Genomic DNA, 21,042 nt, shown 5'->3' on the forward strand with positions numbered 1-21,042 from the left:
GGTAAGATTGTTTTATTAATATATGTATATTTTTAATCATATTTTGTGATCATGAATAAACACAGCAAAGGCCCATGTGATCTGTATGTGACGACTACCTCAAACCACACAGTGACGTCCTGCTGCCGTTCATATATAAAAGACTATGCACATAATTATCTTTATGAGAAATACATGATTCTGTTTGAACTATTTTTCTATTCAGTGTGTGCCTGTGTGTCTTTAACATCCAATGAAAACTACTGTAATTTTCTATATTTTTCAAAATAAAGTGATTAATGACATTCAAAATTGTCACATTTCTCTAAAGTAACAGTAAAATAAAGTAGAAAGCAAGATCTTTGATTTTATCAGGATCCTCCTGTTAGAGGTGTTCTGGGCACGTCCCACTGGTAGGAGGCCCCGGGGCAGACCCAGAACACACTGGAGGGATTATATATCTCATCTGGTCTGGGAACACCTTGGGGTCCTCCAGGAGGAGCTGGAAAGTGTTGCTGGGGAGAGGGACGTCTGGGGTGCTTTGCTCGGCCTGCTGGCTGCAACCCTGAAAATACATGGATGGAAAAATTTAAAACAGCTGACAACAAAACAGCAACTTGAAACATTAATCGTTTTGATTACTAAGTAATATCTATTTTTTAATTTCTTATGGAAAGTCTAAATGCAAAACCAAGATAATCTATATAACAAAATATTTTTTTTTACTAAATTTTACTAAGATTTTACAAAAAATAAAATAATTTTTTTTTTTTTTTTTTTAAATATTTTATAGTTCAAAAAGATTTTATTGATAATCTTTGGATATTTTGCTGATACTTATTCAGCTATTTTAAAAATATTTTTACAAAAAAAATTCAGACACTGTACTGATATCTAAAAAATGATATCTTACAAATATTCTTTAGACATTTGAAACATTTAAAATCAGCGGCTGTCTGAGTGACAGCTGCATGTGGGGCAGGCTTTATATGCTGTTGTTTTATAGGATGTAATATCAAGCCTATTGTAGCCTATTATTGCATCTCTCCACTAGAAGTCCTAAAGGGCACCCTAGAGCTGTGGTTCCCAACTGGTGGGTTGTGGTCCAAAAATGGGTCGTGAGTCCATTCTGAGTGGACCTAAGTGACTTGTGAACATGTCAAGTTTGTAAAAAACACACTTTATGTTTTCTCTACTAGAATGACACTCCATGACATTCTGTGCCCTAGACGGGCCCCATAGAGGGCACACTATCACGTTTTCCTCACTAGAAGAGCACTTTATCCATCTATTTTTAGGCACTTTATCCATCTATTTTTAGGCACTTATCCAGGGGAGCAGGCCCCTGGATAAGTGCTGCAGGGGCAGCACTGAGCAAAGCACTCCAGACGTCCCTCTCCTCAGCAACATTTTCCAGCTCCTCCTGGGGGACCCCAAGGTGTTCCCAGACCAGATGAGATATGTAATCCCTGCAGTGTGTTCTGGGTCTGCCCCGGGGCCTCCTACCAGTGGGACGTGCCTGAAACACCTCTAAAGGCCCTGACACACCAAGCTGACGGTCGGCCGTCGACCAAAGTCGGGCCGTCGGTGAGTGTCTGTCAGCCTAGTTTTTGCGGTGTGTCCCGCACCATCGGCACTTCAGTGACGGCGGCTTTTCGGCCGATTGAGCATGTTGAATCGGCGGCGGAGCTAGTCGGTGAAAGAGATCACTCTGATTGGCTGTTGAGGTTTTATTCCCTCGCCCCTGTAGCAAGTGAATCTGCCTGCAGTGAAACCGGGGCTAACCGGTGCTTCCTCCTCAGGCTCCACTTCACTCAGCTGCCCCACAGACCCGCTGCTTCTTCACACTTTAACCTGAATAACAAACCGGAGCTAGCTGGGAGCGGCTAGCGGAGCATTAGCCGCAGCATGACCAGAGGGAAGCACAGCCAGTTAGCCTCCGCTAGTCTCTGAGCTAGCCCCGGCTCTCCGTTTGGATCCAACCGGAGTGGGTCTGTGGGGCAGCTGAGTGAAGTGGAGCCTGAGGAGGAAGCACCGGTTAGCCCCGGTTTCACTGCAGGCAGATTCACTCGCTACAGGGGCAAGGAAATAAAACCTGAACAGCCAATCAGAGTGATCTCTCTCACTGACAAGCTCCACCGCCGATTCAACATGCTCAATCGGCCGAAAAGCCGCCGATGCCAAAGTGCTGACGGGGCGGGACACACTGCAAAAACTAGGGCGACAGACGCTCACTGACGCCCGACTTTGGTCGACGGCCGACCGTCGGCTTGGTGTGTCAGGGCCTTAAGAGGTCACGTGACCCTGACGACTCTGCAAGGGTTCACACCCACACAGGGTTTATAACCTGCAACTTCGTACCAGTCATTTAGAACTGAAGAAGCTTCTTGGATGAGAGGCGAAACGTCTTCAAGAAACACAAGCAAGTCCAGTTGCCTACGATACAGCACTTATGATCTCCACTAGAGGAGCCTCCCAGTGGGCACCTGGTCATACTCAAACAACCGTAGGAGCATCCAAGATCATACATCTTGAGATACAAAGTTCTCACAGGACAGGAAGGGGATGAAAAACTGTAATCTGAAGAGTTACTAAAGCTTCAGACAAATGAAGTACAGTAAAAGGTGAGGTGTAGTGGTGGAGTAGAACTGTAAATGTGAACAAAATGGAAATACTCAAGTAAAAGTAAAAGTACATCAAATCAGTACTTCAGTATAGTACTTGAGTAAATGTACTTGGTTTCGTTCCAGCACTGGTCTTTGCTCCACTGTGCAGTCTAAAGTGATGTACCTGTTCAACATGGAAAGTTTTGGAAGAAGCAGCAGAGAGCCGAGCTGCCACAGCGGTGCATGCTGGGTGACATTGAGGCAGGGGAGCAGCAGCAGCAGCAGCCGGCTGACTCAACCTTCAGTTTCTGCTTCACTTTCAGCCGTCCCGCACTCTGCAGCTGGCTCAATCTGACAGCCTATGGAGGACGCCGTCTTCCAATGAGTCATGGACATCAGCGGACCACATCTCACGGTTAGATCACTTGTTTCTTTTTTGGTAACTAAGACACCAAGCCGGATGATGAGGATCGGCTAAAGCTAAAGCTAATGAGGGAAGATGCTTGTTGTTGTCGTTGACGTTCGCTAGCTGCGCAGTTAGCCCAGGTAGTTGCCTTCTCACTTACTTGTACCTGATGATGTTGCTCTGCTAGACTTTACACACCTGGTATGTTTGTGTTTAACAATATAAAATCGGCAAAGTGGCGACAAACTAATGAGACGTTAACCGCCACCATCGGTTATAAACTAGCTTGGCTTTTGGTTTTTCTACACAGGCTAACGAAGCTAAGCTAAGTTAGCTCCCGTTACACCCCGTCTCAGCGAAGTGTCTCGGCCTTGTAGTTTAATTAGATGCCTCCTAGTTAAGGCTAGCCGGTAGCTTCACGTCAGATTGACCCTAATCTAGTCGTTTTAAAGGTCTACACAACTCTACTGAGCTGACAGGTTTCTGCTGAGCTAACGATAGCACTAGCACAGCCTGTTAGCCTGCTAAGCGAGATGCTTAGCGATGTTAGCAACGTTAGCCTCCTAGCTTCACTAAAACGTCAGACAAGTGAGGAAAATGTGTGAAACTTGGCTAACTCGAGACATTCCTAAAACCAGCGGATCTTGAGCGAGTTCATTATGAAACAAACAGCTGTGAGAAGATGCTAACGTGTCATAAAGGTGACAGCTCGTCTGGATACATGACATATTGTGTGTGCTGATAAATTAACTTTGTGTTGAAGCGTTCGTTTAAAACAGCTGCTTTCTCTGAACAGCAGTTGTGTAATAAGTACATCAGAGTAGAAATACTCAGTTACAAGTAAAAGTACTGCATTCAATATGTAAGTGAAAGTACAGAAGTAGTAGCACCAGAATATACTTAAAGTAAAAGTACTCATTATGCTGAATTGCCCATTTAAGATATTACATTATTGAATTATAATTATTGATGCATTCATGTGTTTATCATTTTAATGTTGCAGCTGGTAAAATTGGAGGCAGTTTAAAGTACATTACCCTGCAGGGTAGCTGGTGAACACCTCCCTGGGGATGAATACAGTCCTGTTGACACTTTTATATCATCATTTATGTGTCACTTATATTTTATAATCTCAATCTGTAGCGTAACTCATAACGTAAGTCGTCAAAAAAGTATAGAGGAGTAAAAAGTCCAAGATTTGCCTCCAGTGGTGACCGAAGTATATTGATCTTTAACTTATCAACAGAAGTAGTGATATTATTGTGTAAAATGTTACTGAAGGAGTAAACTTTAAGTGCAGTATTGCAGAATGGTCAATTTTAGATCTGCAAATTATGGGATTATGATTATTGATGCGTTGATGTGTTCAGCACTTAAATGTTGCAGCTGGTAAAGCTGGAGGTTCAGTGAGTTCAGCAGATGGACAAATTAAATGCTTTAATGGGGATGGAGGCACAGATCACGACTTCGTCTCCTTGGGAACAAAGTAGGAAGAGGAAGAACATTTATGTTTTTTTTCTCTGTAATGTTGCTTTGTCGTTAACTCGTCTTTCTGGACCTGCATGTCTGTAGTCCAAGTCAGCGCTACCTGGGTGTAAACGTACCTGCTCCCAGGTTTTCAGCGAGATAAGGCCAACAAAGCAAACACACGTATCCGACGCCACCCACTGCTCTGACTGGTGTTTGAGAATGCAAACAGACCTTTCTTTTTCAGTTAGAAGTCAAAGCGGTGAGAAACTCCTGTTTGTGCTTCTCATGTAATCAAAGATCTTGAGATCAGAAAGTTTTGTCTCACACAGGGTTGTAATTAAATTCTCAGGAAGGCTTTTAAAAGAACTGTGGAACTTGGCATGAGCTAAGTAGGGCTGCAACTAGTGATCAGTTTAAAAAGAATCTCTTGATTATTTCAAACAACCAGTAACTATTTCAACCATAAAATTGTCCAAAAGTTGCCGTAACATCTCATCCCGCTTCAGTTGCATTTTCCAAAACCTTAACATAATCATTTTACAGTGGCTATGAGACACAGAAAAGCCGCTGGACTGCTTTGCGTTTGTGCTCAACTTACATGATTAGTTGTTTGGTGTTGACCTAATGATTAGATATTGTCCACAGGAAAGCATACGCTTCAACGTGTATAAAGAGTAAAGTTTCATATGAGAAATGGATGATGATTAAATATTTATTTCAAGGATGTTGTTCAGCCGAACACAAGATTGAAATTTTCCATCAGTGATTGCATTGCAAGTCACAGAATTCAAGTAAAATCTGAAAAAACTTTTAAGAAACCATTCTGTGTTTTTTTGCAGTACATGTCACTGATCTGTAAAGACTCTTTTTTGAGTGCTTGTAAGACAAATACTTCTTGCATGAGGGTTGTTGTCTACACACAACGTCATGATACTCACTGAGATTAAGCCTTTGGAGCACATCCAGGAACTCTGCAGAAAGAGAAAGTGAAGAGAAAATTCATATTTCAGGTTTAGATAAGGAATTTTTTGCTTGTCAGAAACATGCAAGTGAGAATTCAGTGAAGAGGTGAAATACTAGTGGATGTAAAACCAGCAAAAAGTCAAGATTGATTTGTGTTGACAAGGCAGAGTTAATTTTGATAGACTCCATCAGCAGGCAGTGTTTCTGTGCTTCATGTTGCCCTGAGGTTATTCGTCAGGTCAGTACAAACATCGCATGAATTGAGGAGTTTATAAGCAGAACTTGTCGGGTGAGAAGATGCACACTGATGTGAGTCCTTGTAGTTCGTTTACAGCGCTGTCTCCGTTTTATACATCACAGCACTGGTTTCTCATTACCACTTTATTACTGTCAATTTGACGCCAATCTGTCCTCTTTTAGTGCTTCAGTAATTCAATTTGTGCTTCGGCTTAAACCACACATCAAGCTAATTGGCCCTGGAGCGCCACGGAGAGCTGCGCTTATTTACTGCTTGTGTTTATGAAGCTTGAATGGGGCTGAAACACGTGTTTTTATGAGTGTATCCACTGTGGAAGGTGACTTGTCTCTGATGATGTCTTTTCTCACTCTCTCAGGTGTAGCCAGGAGGATTCGTTGATTGAGAGAATCATGGAGCCCGATGTGATCCGTATGTACTCTTCCTCGCCGCCCCCGATGGAGGACGGTGCAGAGGAAGAGGACAACGAGTTTGGAGACTTCGGCACCTTTGCTAGCGTCCCAAACAGCATCAGCTTCACAGAATTCGACACCCCGACCACTTTTAACCAGACCCAGGCTCTGACCGCCACCTCGCCGCCTGAGCTCCTCAACACCAGAGGGGTGATGGGATTCAGCCACAGCTCCTCTAATGGCACACACGCCCCCAACAACGAGCTGTCCAAGGCTAATGGCATTGTGCCAGCGAGCCACCTGGGCAGCAGTCCCTCGGAGAGAACTGAAATGAAAAAGGTCCTCTCCAGCTCTCTGGATTTTTCAGTGAGCGACACAGCTGGCAGCGAGCCCCCCGATTGCAACGGCGGAGGCACAGAGGTGCTAACAAACGGGTTTGCAACCTTTGACGTTCAGGGAAGCCCTTCCTCGCAGAATTCTGTCCACTCTCATATAAAAGGAACGTCCACTGAGGACACGGGCAGCGTCCCCGCCGGCAGCCCCGAGGACGATTTTGCAGACTTTGCTGCTTTTTCCAATGCTGAAGGACACCTCAGCCAGACGGCAAACGAGGACTCGGACAATCCCACAGGGGGCAGCCGGCTGGCAGAGGCTGCCTCCCACGAGGAGCACTGTAATATAGAGCAGGGAACGACTTCAGAGGACGATGTCAGGGACACAAACAGAACTGGACCCAGCTCTGATTCCATATCTGTCCCTGCTGAGGCCCCGGACGGCTCGTGCAACACGGACCGGGGCTCTCGCACGGATGCTGACTCTCAACAAAGGGACGTAGCCTTTGCACAGGATCACTTGGCCTCAGAGGCAGTTTGCACTAACAGACCCCTCACTCTGAACGGGGTGGATGTAGCCGACAGGGACGATTCCAAAGACGCCACGGGCTGCAGTGAAAGCGACCTCTCACCGGACGCAGCTGCAGACGGTGAGGCGGGACAATTGGACGGGAAGGGCTCCGGTAATGAGACTGAGACAGAAACGGAGACGGAGACGTCACTGGGCCGGCCGCTGTCAACAGATGCTCTAGAGGAGTACGGTGACATGAGCACCACGGGGTCCGTGCCCTCTCCGCCCCTCCAAGGGGAGACCGCCACGCCCGCTGACCACAGCCAGCTGGCAGAGGACGACGAGGACGAGGACTTTGGGGACTTTGGAGATGCCGGCTCCTTCAGCTGTCAGGGCTTTACCGACTTTGACCAGCTGGATGTCCAGCAGGAGCAGAGCAGGTCGGACAGCCCTGCTCCTGCACAGGAAGCTGTAGACGCCAAGGACGATGACGACTTTGGCGACTTCAACTCCCCCAAATTTCACAGCAGCGGAACCGAGGGGGAGGATGGATCCAAGTTTGCAGAGTTCCCCGTCAGCGACAGTTTTGGGAATTTCAGCTCAGCTGCCGAAGGCGCAGACAGTGAGGCGGACGTAGGGTGGAGCGCCTTTGGGGAGCAGCAGCACCAGGTGGAGGAGGGGGAGTCCTGGGCGGCATTCAGCACGGGTCAGAGCGTCGCTCCTCCCGCAGAGAGCCAAGAGGAGGTGGAAAAGGAGGAGGAGGAGGAGGAGGAGGAGGAGGAGGAGGAGTGGCATGAAAGTGAACCACCTGCAGTCATTGAGCAAACCAGCAGGACAGACAGACAGTCGGTAAGAACTGTGGGAAATAAACTGGTCAGACTGGGAAACTTTGTCGAGATACTCAGCCATGAATCCACATTATGATCCAGCTCATGTTGATTATATTTATGTAGAGCTGAACAGCAGAGAACCAGTCTGGTGAAGAACCTTTATGCAATGTGGAGTTAATAAATTGCAAAACAAGGAGGCACAGTACGAGCAAAACGCAGAGATCAGTTCATCCAGATTACTCTCAGTGGTGTCTGTAGTCTCGGTTTCATTTGTCCAGATTCTTTACTGTTTCTAAAAACAACCACCCAGATGCAGTGGACGTTAATTAAAATTTAGTTTGTTGTGTTCAAACATTGAAATTTATATTTAAAACATTTATGAGCAAAAACAGCGTCCCTGTTCCTCTGGATCATCACCAGATGTTCTCACAGGGACTATTTCTGTAGCAGTTAGTAGTTTTGATCAAATGAAACTTGTTTCCTATCAGCAAACATCACACTGGTCACTGACAGTTAAAGTACGTTAAAATTTGACAATAACACACATAGAACAGAAAGTATCTGCGGTCCACAAACCAAAAGAGGAAGTTATTTTGAAAAGACTTCATTTAAATCTGGTGTTTCTTCATATTCAGCTGAGTCACAGCCCTCGCACCAACCTGCACTGTTTGCATTAAACATTAACCGAGCCATTAATGTTCGGCCTTCTGATGTGGTGAAGTGGAGCAGAGACTGAACTTTGCAAACAGGAAAAGCAAATCAGAAGGTGGCGAGTGTCCTCAGATGGTGGTGTGTCCGCTGTCTGTGCAGGTGGATAGGTGTGGATGATGCAGCCACACACACACACACACACACACAGATGTTTATTCTGAGCATAGAGAAGCTCTGCCCTCAGGATGCGACCTGCTCAGGTATTTGAATTGAACCACATTAACACACAGTCTCCCACAGTCTGCAGCCTGGTGCAGGATTTATTCATAGCTGCATCAGTCACGCTGGGAGCTCCTGTCCCATCATGCAGCACTGGTGAATGGCCAGTATAAGTAGTGTGACAGCCAGCAAGAAACTGGGTCACAAGTTTGAGTCTGAGGTCACTCTCACACAAATGGAAACTTTTCCTCTCTGTTTGGGAGAGAATAGTGCACCAGGATCCTCTTCTCTTCGTCCGCACTAAGCTGCCATCTCCCTCGTCCAAACAGATTTCCTTCCACATGAGATTTATTAAAGAGTGAAAACAAAGCTGCGCTGGCTTTTAAGGGTTGATGGCATTTTCTGTTGTTCCCTTGGTGCCAGCCAACCTCACAGCAGGGTGTGGTGAGGAGTGGTCTTTGTTACTGTGAACACACCCAGCTGTAGTGACGTTAGATCCGTGAATGAATCATCCGTTTAGAACGACTCTGAAAGAGGAACAAGTTTGTCTGCAAGCGGAAGTGAATCCAAGATTCTGCCACGGTGTGCTGCAGGCACAGTTCTGCATAAGAGCCAGGTAAACATCCCAGCGCCGCTGCTCCAGACTCTCGTTCAGCGCGAATCTCGTTCAGACTCTCGTTCATTGTTTGTTCCCAGAGCTGAAGAACGTGGCGTGAATCAGGAGAGCCTGTTTACACCTGGTATTAATGTGCCTTTTGTGATCTAAACACAAATGGACAGCGGAGACACATCCCTGTTCGCGCTTCTGTCTATCATGCCTCTCCAGCTGACCACAGATTTAGTAACTGCCTATGTCACTTGCGCAGTTTTTATACCCACACTCTTGCTAGCATGTGTGCCAATCACATTAGTGGTTGTGTCAGTACAGCCAGGGATAACACAGAATTCAACATGTCTTCTCTCATTGGACAAAACAAAGGCAACGCTTCATCCAATTGGTTGTAAGATGGGCAAGTTACAGAGTGTTAGTGCGCTGCCACCAGGCTTGCAGGAAGTGCTCTTGACTTTGAAGCCGATTTGACACAGTGGAGCAACGGTGCAACAACTGTGTTGGTCATGTGATGCAAAATAACTCAGGAGTTCAGCTGCGCGATTTAATCATTTTCTCCCCCTGTGAGTTAGCGTGGCGCTAAACTAATACAGCCGCCTCTGCCAGCAAAGTCTCAGGTGCGCCTGCTCTGTGGGCTCCACGCTGCAGAAGATGCGGGTAATTTTAAACCCAGGAAGTTTAACTTTTTGGCCTTCATGCACTGTCACCAAAACAACCACTACATCCTGCACTGATGATGTATTTTCCTGTTACGTTGTTATCTACTACAAAAAATATGTGGCTAAATGCATCAGAGACCACCTCAGCAAGTGGTTTGAGTGATCGGGTCACAGTGCGTCTTGGTGGTTGTTTTTATTTAGTGCTGTTGGCTTGTGATTGGATGACCCAAGATGCATGTTAACACCAAGTGTAAACAGGCTCAGAGTTGTTTATTTATAAGACTAAAAAAAGCAAAGTGAGCTTGTGGAACATAGCGTACTCGCCACTTCTACACATTCCTGCTAGTGGTGGGTGAGTGACACTGATCTTCTCAACACTACCAGGCTGCACAGAGTCGTCATGAGCTGGTGCGGAGAGCCGGATTATTTGACTGTGTGCAGCTTTAAAATAAATAACCTCAGTGTGTCATTGTTGACATGTCAAAGCTGATAAAACACTAAACATTAAAAAGACGACCAGCGTGTTCATCATGGCAAACATCCACCCAGCAACACTCCTGACCTGACCTGATGGTGGCGCTACTGAGCCGTTTATTAAAGTAAAACATTAGATTTAATTGTTGTTGAAGTTTAACTTTTCAAAAACTCTCTGAAAACGTTTTATCATTTATCAGTGTGTCGACATGTTCTGAGTGGATGTAAAATGGAGTTGTTGCTGGAGCACAGAGCTCAGCAGCCAACCATGCAGCATACTTCACACCCTCTGTAACATGAACACCTCTCACACTCAGAGCTGCCTCACACCAACACAAGGTGAGAAGGTACTGGATGTACAAAAAGATGTAGTGAATGAACACAAGTTAAAGGATCCACACGTTTATCTTTGTTGCCAACACACAGTGAAAAGTCGGAGCTTTCGCCTCTCAGACTTTTATCAGACCGGAGAGGCGTGGCCAGATGATGTGTTTCAGGTCTGTGACAAAAGATGGGACTGCTCTGCTTGTAAGTTCACATCTCTGAGTCCATCCACAGCCTTAAAACAAAACACAAACTCTCATTCAAAGAGGAAATATTCAGCTCTCTGCTTTAAGATGCTGCTCTGTGAAAATGAATCAACCAAAGATCTAAGCAGAACAGATCAGACACCTTTTAACATGCTCGTCCCAGGAATCTGTGCAGCTTCTGTTATTGCCAGCAATTTAAAATGGAGACTCCCGAGAGTTTAAGGCCTGACAGGAGGAAAACTCCTGGATTAGTTTTTCAGCTGCAGCCTCAGTTTGTTTATGAGCCTGTTACAGACGATCCCTGAGTAGAGCCGCGAGTGGAAAAGGCTCTTTGATAAGTTGCTAAACAAATCAACACAAATGCAAACTGTGGTTTTCTAAACAAATCATTTCCTCAGAAACTGTGAAAGTGTTTTGTGTGATCTGCCTAAACTGCTGCTGTGCTCCCTGCAGGCGTCGCTGTCGAGCCGACTGGAGAAGCTGTTTCAGGGCAGCTTCCCTCAGACCGCCGCCCTCTCTGTGGAGGACGAAGTGGCGTCCCTGAGGATCCTGCTGGGACCTCCAGAGGACAAACCACAGCCAGGAGCTGAAGGGGAGGAGGAGGAGGAGAAGTCGCCATGCAACAGGTGAGTGTGTCCCTCCTCAGTGGGCCACAAATTTAAACATGTCAGCATCTTTTCTGTGTCAAACCCACAAGTTAGTCCGCTGTGCCCCGTTCTCTTTGTTGTTGTCTGTGAGGCAGTGTCGTAAAGATAGACAGATAAACTTTATCGTCCCAGAGGGGAAATTCCTTTTAGGCGCAGAGCTACGGTCTGTTTCTTCACATAAAAACAACATGAAACATCTTAAAACATAAAAACTTAAAGGTCCAGTGTAGGATGTGGGGGGGGGGGATATATTGGCAGAAGTGGAATATAATATAATAAGTGTGTTTTCTTTAGTGTCTAATCAGGTCCTTGTCTATGGAGATTGCCATGTTTCTACAGTAGCCCAGAATGGACAAACCAAACACTGGCTCTAGACAGGGACGTTAGTGTTTTTGTGTCAGCCACCATACTTTGCGTCCCCTTCACAACAAGCAGTGTCAGAAAAACACAGATTTTTTTAAATGTGAGGCTCAGTATGTTTCACAGTGAAGTGGAGCTACAGTCCCAGCTGGACGAGGACATCTAACTGGCCTACTGTCCTTGTCCCAGTATACAAGCACGGGAGGGGAATCCATTTATTGAGCCAAGTATGTGCGACTCCTCTACGATAGGTGGAGATATGCCCCCTTTCAGCTTGTTAGTATTGGACCTTTTTCCTGTTGACCTATTACGTCACAGACCAAACAATGGACAAACAAGTTAGCTACGGTTAGCTAGCAGCTAACTGCTACCATGGTGGACAACTTTACAGCTCTGTACATTTGGTCCGTCCAAAAAGTCACGGCTCTGGATGTAGATTTCTCCATGTTGTTACCGGCTTCTTCTTCTCTTACACATTTAATTTTAAAAGTCTGGTTTAGTCAGACTGACGCATTAAACTGATTTTCTGTAATGTCATGTGAACGCTCTGAGTGATATATTCAGTGATTTTTTTGATCAGACTGTCTCATTTACTTTCAGAATACAGTGAGTTTCAGCAAATAAATAAATAAGTTATTGTCATAAAAGTTACCAAGAGTTTGTTAAAGTCAAATGTATGATGTTGGGCTGTATCACTTAACATGATTCAGCTTTAAAAAACAGTGCAGAGGATTTAAAATATGTTTTAAATCTTTTCTGTGTTTATACTAATAGTCCTCTTCCTCTTTTTGTCACCCACTGTATTAATGTTTATCTCTTCATCCTTTAAACCTGTCAGTACCTTGTCTTTGACTCTGCTGCGTCTCATTGGGCGGTGCAGGTCTGTGCATGGCGGCGTGTGGACACAGCTTCAGGACATCAACGAGGCGTTCGGCCTCAGATACCAGTGGGGGGGCTCCTACTGCAACAAAGCACTACTCTGCTGCCTGGGCATCGACACCCGGAACATTGTAAGTCCCCCGACAGCTCACCGATCCAGCTGGATAATTATTGTCACAGATGGGAAGGAAAGAAAAGTAAAAACATCAGAGCGTGCACTTGAAGATCGTCACAAGTCGTTGGTATTAAATAGGCCGGAGCTTGAGCACAGTTATTCTGCACAGATAACCTCCTGATCTGCACAAAGTGTATTTTTAGAAATGATTTAATGACGCTTCAAGTAATTTGTGACCTTTATTAACCTCTGCTGGCAGCCATCACAGACTGCAACATCAAACTTTCTCTCATGGGTTTTTTTTTTTACATGACCTTTGCAGCAGGATTGTGTGTGATGTTTCTAACCTGCTGCTTTAATGTGTGCAGCTGTTCACGGGACAGAAGAAGCAGCCGGTCATCGTGCCCATGTACGCCGCCAGCCTGGTGAGTCGTCTGCCCGCTTCACCAAGTCAGGATGAACCTTCATTCAGCACTTCACATGTTCATATGTTTACTGTTAATCATGTATCCACAAACAGTGAGGCTTCTCAGCAACACTGAAGCATCATTAATGTCGTCAGTGTCACTCGCCTTGACTGGAAATAGTCACGTTATTTACTGTTCTCAGATGATCAATGCATTATCATCTATACCTTTTTTAATTCAACGTCATTATAAGCTCTGTATCTTTTTGGTTTTTGCTGAACAGAAGCAGCAGTCTGAGGTTGTTTTAAGGAAAGTTTGCAGTTCTGCCTAAATCAGACGACTCAGTCTGAAAACACAAACACATTTTTTTAAGCACCACATTCACATGAGACATGAAACAGCTGTGAGATTTCTGTAACCGACCTGCAGCTGTTTGGACCAGAGGAAGAATCTGACAGCAGCTTCCTGAAGGCAGGATAATAAATAAATGAAATAAAAAAAACAAGCTGTACAGCAGACCAGACACAAACCTCTGGATCCGGCTTTTCACAAGGAAACTGCACAAATACAAACTTATACACACGTATAAAAGCATTTTGATCTGATAAACAAGCTTCTCACTGTGTGTTGAAACGACCCTGAGGTCACTGTAAAGTTAACTCGCCACATCATGGCAGATACAGCATCTAGTTTCTGCTTGTTTCAGTTTTTAATTAAAACCAAGGTCCACATATTCTTTATCATTTCATCCAATGAAAGCACTCGGCCTGACGTGTTTGAAACATGTTGTTGTGCGTGTGTGTCGTCTGTAGGGGATGCTGGAACCAACCAAAGAGCCTGTGAAGCCCGTCTCTGCAGCAGAGATGATCGCTTCGATAGCCCAGGCGCCTCCAGTGGCTCCAGAGAAAAGCTCCTGTCCTTCAGACACAGTCCAGGTGGGACCTCAGAGCGTCTGCAGGAGGACACCAAAACACTGAAACACACTGAAAGTTAGGGCTGCACAATTAATCGAATATCACAAGTTTGGCTTCTACAATTGAACGAAAATGATCAGCTGCGATATTGGCGTTTAAAATGTGTGCTCCGCCCATAGAAAACTCAGCTACTCATTTAATCAAGAGCTGCCTTAACCAGTGGTGTCAACTCATTTTAGTTCAGGGCCCAGTTTGATCTCAAGTGGGCCGCACCAATAAAACCACTGCATAATAACTTTCAATTTTCCCCCTTTTTTCCTGTAAGGAAGTCCACTCTGAAAGTGTTCATCCATTTACAAAACAGATGAACAGCCTGCGATATCCTCAGAAAAATATCTGCAAACTCAACAGTGTGTCTCAGTTTTTCCACATTCGATCAGTCTACCACTCACTTTCATTACATGTGTAGTTTTTTTTAATAATTTCCCACTAAAGTGGAAGCTACTGAAGAAGGAGGTTAAGTCATCCCCGGCCTTACAAACCATTTACACTATGAAGCTCTGTCAGTGCCTTGGCAGCAGGGTTCCTCCCAAATTGTTTTAAGGAGAAATTAAGGGAGATCAAATTCTTTGCAAGGAGTGCATTGGGCTTGTGTCTGCACCGCAAAGCAGCACAACTAACTATTTAAACCAGTACGATGAATGCATGAAGGCCAACAAGGATAACATTGCTGATGTTACCTTATTGAATCCACGTTCTTTTCCACCGTCAACTCAGACATCTTTAACAGCGCTGCTGTGCAGTGTGTCACAGTACAGTGACCACGGTAACCAAAAAATAAAAAAATAAATAAAGTACAGCTGTGGATACTTATCCATCCAGCTCTCAAAGACGGACTGACATGACCAATGTGAGTCACTCTCACATTCACACCTACGGACAATTTAGAGTCACCAATTAACCTGCATGTCTTTGGACTGTGGGAGGAAGCTGGAGCACCTGGAGGAAACCCACGCTGACACAGGGAGAACACGCAAACGCCACACAGAAGGGCTCCCCCACCCTGGGTTCAAACCAGGAACCCTCTTGATCTTGATTATCATTTTGGCCATAATCAGAGATATTGGATAAAGCGAGATACCCCACTCAGCTCACTTCCTGATTCAGTGACGTCAGCGCCACGCCCCTGTAGGAGACTTGCGGCAGCTCTGAATGTATTGTCGTCAATGAGGAATGTACGTGATCACAGTTTATATGGTCAATTCTTTCGCCCTGTAGTCACTAAAGTAAATATTGGGTTCATTTTCCACAAGCCACACATCTTCCCAACATCCTGACACTAAAGCTGCATTTTTCATCTGCACAGATCAAGAGAAAGTTAACTTTGTTTGAGCCCTGTCCGTCTCAGAAAACAAGTTCTCGCGAGATCTTGTGATCTTGATAAACAGGCGGTAAAATCACAGTTAGCTTACAAACAGTTATTTACCACTAGTAATAAATAAAAAATGCCCAAGCTTTGTGCAGCAATAGGCTGCAATAATAGGAAGAATGTATTTTCATTCCACCTGCTTCTCGATCCGCATACACAGAATAAAATGGAAATATAGGGTTTATTCGCTCAGGCTTAAATTTGCAGATAGAAACAAACCTGTTAACATATTAGCAGCAGACATAACCCTTTCATTTGCCAAATAAATCTATTCAGTTGTCAAATACATACAATTTGAAATGTGCCATATGATGAGTTACCTAGCAAAAAAAGGTAACAGGTAACGTGGTTACAGTTCAGTTAAGTGGGCATACACTTAACCACAACATGCCATAAGACCTTGTATTGATGTTTTTTTTGTATTTTCCCCCCAAGTAAGTAAAATAAATGGTAAAAAAAATGATTTTTATATTGAAATTGTGCAAAATTTCAAAATGCAGGTTTCACAAAATTTAACTTTCTTTGGAAAATTTTTAGAAATATTTATGGAAAATGATTGACCCTTTGCTCTGTTCTTCATTTATTTATTTATTTAAAAAAAATCCATCAAAAGAAGTGGGGTTGAGATGTCTCATCTGTGAGCACATTGGTTCCTACTGAAAATATAAATCTGTAAACACACAAATTAATAGTTTCAACAGTAACTTCTTAAAACAGCTGCTCAGTTTAGTTTTTTTAAACACAGGACAAAGTATTGCACTTGTTGGGGACTATTTTCAGCGGTGGATTAATCCACATTTGGCTCTCTAGTGAGTGTTTGTGGCAGCAGGACGGTGTGTGTGTTGGATTGAGTCTGGATAAATCACAGTGTGTGTGTTCATGGTGGTGAAGGAACAGTGACACAGTGATTTGTTTTGAACAACAGTGAAGCTTTACTGCACAGACGAAGAAGATATATCAGACTGTAGATACACACTGTACTTGTTAGTAGTAAATGTGTGTGTATAAACTGGCTGGCACATATTGACCTCCTCTCTGGCTCCTCCAGCAGGAGGCGCTCCCACCCATCCAGTTCGACTGGAGCAGCAGTGGCCTTACCAACCCTCTGGACGGTAGGTGACCTGTCAGCGCCTCCCTGAACCCTTCCTGGCTGCTCTCGTCTTGTCTTCCTCACACTTTTCTAACCCTTCTAGTGTTTCTGAACGTCACATGTTTGTAGACTCTTCAGTCCAAAATTCAGCAGCCGCTCCCAGCCAATCAGACGTCAGGAGGAGAGACAAACATGACAGCAGCATGTGGCTGGTGGTATTTTCACATCCTGACTGAGCATGGAAATGTCACACCATTAACGGTTTTGTGGATGCAGAGAAAACTTTCTTCATTAAAGGAAAAATCCACACTGAGCATCGCAACACTGGCGGTGAAACAACGAGCCAATCACAGCAGCAGTTCAGACCCTCACAAAGGGTCACGTGATGAGACTAAAACATTTTGATTTTAAAACTGTCTTAAGATGAAAACGATCTGCGCACACACAAGTGTTCTAGCACTGCCTCAGATAATCTATATCCATACCAACATGCCAGAAAACACACATGGACCTCTGCAGATAATTCAGCTCTCTGTAAAAACCTCCTGAACATCTGAAACACAAATAAGGTGAGCAGACAATAGCAGGCGCTAAGCTAACGTCCTGTCTCCTACGTGCCAATCAGTGTAGGAGAAACACTGATGTGTGATGTTAAACTGCTTTATTCAGTGTTTTTACCGGTTTAAGGGTGTTTTCACATTTAGTCCTCTTTAAACAAACCGAACTCTTAAAGTGCACCAACAAGTGGGCCGACAGAAAAGGGACTCAGCTCTTTTTATGTTCACATTGTCAGCTCATTTTAAAGAGGACTCAGTTCTCTTTCTGGTCCACTTCAGCTCTGATGGGGCCTCGGTTCTCTTCCTGTTCACACTATAGCCTATGTATATACATTGACATAGTTTTGCTTTTACTTTGACATGTCCCTGCAGTGTGGTTATGACGCCCCTCGCTTTCAGATGAACTTTAAATTGTAGGAGAACCTCAGTGTCTCTGTGCTGTAGACTGTTGCTGTCTGATATATTCTGCGTTCCACATCTGGAGACGTGCAGTATCTTCTGTGGACCAAACTACTCCTCGTCCTGCGTCCTTGCAAGCGTCCCAGGTCAACAGCGTGTGATGTAGAGGGCTGAATACCATGGCAACCAGCAAAGCAAACCTTTGTGTTCACAAGACACAGGTTAAGTGAACAGCACTGCAGACTTGAGGCGAACCGTCAGACCCCTTGCCGAGGTAGTCTGAGTTTGAGTCGCTTCAGAGGGGTCTGAGTTCTCTTGGAGTGTTCATATATGCCCAAAATGCTGAGTCACTGCTCTGAGTCCGCTTAGAGGGCTGAAAAGGACCAAGTGTGAAAACACCCTAAATCAGCTGCTCTACCTCTGTGGATAATGCAGCTCCCAGTAAAAACCTCCTGAACAATAAACACTAAAGGAATTCTAACCAGGAGGAGTTTCAGCTGGTTGTATTGTGCAGTCCTCACCACTAGGTGCCACCAAATCCCCCTAAATCTGACACCCTGGACATTTGAATCAGGAAATGTCTCACCAAGTCACTACACTAATGAATCAGTCAAACTTGAGACATGTTGAGTGAGTCGCCACAGTGAGCCGAGGTGATGGTGGATCTTTCCTTTAACCTTGTGAGTGAAACAACATGGCTGCTCTGCATGAAGACATGTGTCATCAAACCTGTCTAACATTTAGCGGACTCTCTGATCACTGACACTGCTGCATGTCTCTGGTTTCTTCTCTCTCTCTCTCTCTCTCTCTCTGTGTGTTTGTTAACCTCGGCTGCCCCCCCCCCCCCCCCCGGCTCTGCAGCGAGCGGAGGCTCGTCTCTGTTAAACCTGGATTTCTTTGGTCCTGTGGAGGATTCAGGCTCCACCAGCTCACCCTCCATCCCAGGTCAGCAGCTGCTCACTGCCTCCTCCTCCTCCTCTTCCTCCTCTGCTGCTCCTCCTCTTTATATTAACCTCCCATCTCTGCTTCTCGTTCGTAACGCTCCTCTGTGGGAGAATACAGGACAGATGTGATGATAGTGAGCACGTGTACAGGCTGGGCTTTGGATCAGATCACAAGTTTGACTTTGGAATCAGAACCTGTAACGTTGGAGCTCATCAGTACAGCAGTCTTTAGTAATTGAGCCCCATGGGCCCTTTAACACTGGGGGTTTGGTTCCCATCCACGCCAATAATGTTGTGTTCGTATGACAAAATAAAACATGAAAAGACTTAAAGGCGCCGTATGTAAGAATGTGGCCAAAACGGTTACTGCACTCAAATTCAAAATACTGCCGCGAGTCGTGTCCGCCCCCCCTCCCCTACAGACTCGAGGTTGCTGGACAGCGGCACGCTGGAGACTGATTTGTTTGCCCACGGGCGGCTGCCGTGGCAGGGCCGCGTCGCCGCGTCCTTGATCTTCGGTTTTCCAGTGGACCGTTCAAGCATGTCCGGCTTCTCTGCTGCTAACACTGCTGCCGGGATACAGCAGAGGAGGAGCCGGCTGCTAATGCTATGTACCAGGACACTGCTAACGCTGCTTGCCGTGCTGCTGTAGCTCAGTCGTAACTGTAACTGATGCTGAGACTCTACTGACTGCGTGACTGGTAGACGGTGGTGGATGGCGCAACAGGCCAAAACACAAATTCAAAACATAAACATGATTTGCAGACTGTAAAAATGTTTTTTAAATGCGAATATTCTGGCTGTACTATTGTTGTCGGTGAGATCAGTATGTTATATGAACATTATTCCTTAGTCTCTGTGACATATTAGGAGGATTTTACGACTATTTGCTTTAGATTTCTTACATATAGCTCCTTTAAGTCTTTCTCACATGTTCAAGTTCCAATACAACAACTTGAGCAAATCCATAAAAATCCATAGAAAATAATTTGACCAAACAAAACATGCAACTCTTACAAGCATGGACACTTCAAAAAGTTTCTGTGAAGTTAAACAAATGTTTACGTACCTCAACGTGCTCTCTGAGGCTGGACAGTTAGTTCACTGCAACAGGTTTTTTCTTTTGGGGCAAACAGCAGGCCTGCCACGTTTTAGAAAAGAAAACTGATTCATCTGCTGACGTCAAAGCTATCCTTCACCAGCCCCTTTTTATGCCGCCTGTTCAAGGTGGGAATTTATGCAGTTACGCCGCCTCACTGTTCTGTATAAATCACTGTTCCCACCAAACCCTTTCAGTCCAGCACCTGTGGAACCAGCAGTGACCCTTCAGACATGGTACCTAGACCCTCGGTCTGTTCAGACAGTCCTCTTAAATGACTCTCGCTGTATTTCCTCATCAGCGGTGACACAGATGGAAGTCTGCACCTGGTTTATCGTCCACAGAACGAGGCTGCACGCCCACATTTTCACAACAAAATAGAACAGGCTGCAGTGAGAATCTCTCTCCATGGGATATTTAAAAATAGCAGCTTTGTGCATTTAGTCCTTCTCAGGCAAGCTCAGGGGTTTAGTGTTGCTGTAGCCCACAGGAAGTGAGGATTAGAATATATGACCTTCACATAATCCGCTCCAAATTAAAATATATTTTTAAAGTCATTACTAAAAGTGTGTGTCATATAAAAACTAAAGTGATGGTCAAAGTTGTCACAGTGAAATTTAAGGTATGCTGATGGATTCACGTCATCAACTCATGCATTGAGTAACATTACAAGTTAACGTTCGCGGTGATGACGACGCGGGAGTTGTCTCGCCTTTAATGAAGCATTCGAGGTAGCAACAGCACTGAAATGATGTCTGTATTAACGGGACGGGATGGGTCCATGAACAGGATGAATGTGAAGTTTTGATGACGTGTTATGCATGTGACCCACTGCAGGAGATTTGGTAAGTAGCTAGCAGCCGTTAGCAGCTAACTCAGAGCAGAAGAACAGCAGCTGTAAATGTCCATCAATTGGGAAATCGAGAGATTGTTACTGTACAAGCAGAGGATGAGACCAGTGGCCATATATCAGTGATGGTAAATGACGGTTACTGTTATTGTGTTGTAGTTGAAGGTGAGCGTGTCTGTGACGCTGCCCGGTGTGAATCTGACTGACAGCTGCTGTGACACAAACTCAACCTGGACACGTTTCTGTTTTCCTTCTTCCTTTGTCACTTCTCTTTTTGTTTCTCAATTTTTTTAGGAGTCGACCCGGAGCTTTACGAGCTGACGACGGCCAAGCTGGACCCCGGCAGCTCCGGTAGTCGGGTGGCAGATGCCTTCGCCCGCCTGATGTCCACCATGGAGAAGACCAGCACCTCCACCAGGTCAGAGGTCAAAGAGCAGAGAGAGTGCAGCAGAGCAGTGTCACGA

The 21,042-nt window shown here is 45.0% G+C and overlaps 1 protein-coding gene and 1 long non-coding RNA gene across 6 annotated transcripts in view; one reads left to right on the plus strand and one right to left on the minus strand.

Moving 5' to 3' along the window:
* LOC117255353 (uncharacterized) lies at nucleotides 1–12,846 on the minus strand. The gene is made up of 3 exons (XR_004501552.2): nucleotides 12,737–12,846; nucleotides 5,400–5,432; nucleotides 1–544 (listed from the first exon to the last, which is right to left on the minus strand). It is a non-coding gene; the product is annotated as an uncharacterized LOC117255353 (long non-coding RNA).
* The window catches only part of aftpha (aftiphilin a), a 23,721-nt gene continuing 5,510 nt past the window's right edge, over nucleotides 2,832–21,042 (plus strand). The window contains exons 1-9 of one of the 5 annotated variants that reach the window (XM_033624156.2): nucleotides 2,832–3,000; nucleotides 6,039–7,764; nucleotides 11,342–11,514; nucleotides 12,776–12,905; nucleotides 13,258–13,314; nucleotides 14,109–14,231; nucleotides 16,688–16,751; nucleotides 18,547–18,630; nucleotides 20,873–20,996. In XM_033624156.2, coding sequence (XP_033480047.2) covers nucleotides 6,073–7,764; nucleotides 11,342–11,514; nucleotides 12,776–12,905; nucleotides 13,258–13,314; nucleotides 14,109–14,231; nucleotides 16,688–16,751; nucleotides 18,547–18,630; nucleotides 20,873–20,996 — 2,447 coding nt within the window. In that variant the 5' untranslated portion in view covers nucleotides 2,832–3,000; nucleotides 6,039–6,072. Of the gene's footprint in view, nucleotides 3,001–3,028; nucleotides 3,132–6,038; nucleotides 7,765–11,341; nucleotides 11,515–12,775; nucleotides 12,906–13,257; nucleotides 13,315–14,108; nucleotides 14,232–16,687; nucleotides 16,752–18,546; nucleotides 18,631–20,872; nucleotides 20,997–21,042 lie in introns of those variants that run through there. The other 4 variants (XM_033624157.2, XM_078166513.1, XM_033624158.2 and 1 more) reach the window with 4 other exon arrangements.

Source organism: Epinephelus lanceolatus, chromosome 3 (assembly GCF_041903045.1).
Source record: "Epinephelus lanceolatus isolate andai-2023 chromosome 3, ASM4190304v1, whole genome shotgun sequence".
In the NCBI taxonomy this organism is placed as follows: domain Eukaryota; kingdom Metazoa; phylum Chordata; class Actinopteri; order Perciformes; family Serranidae; genus Epinephelus; species Epinephelus lanceolatus.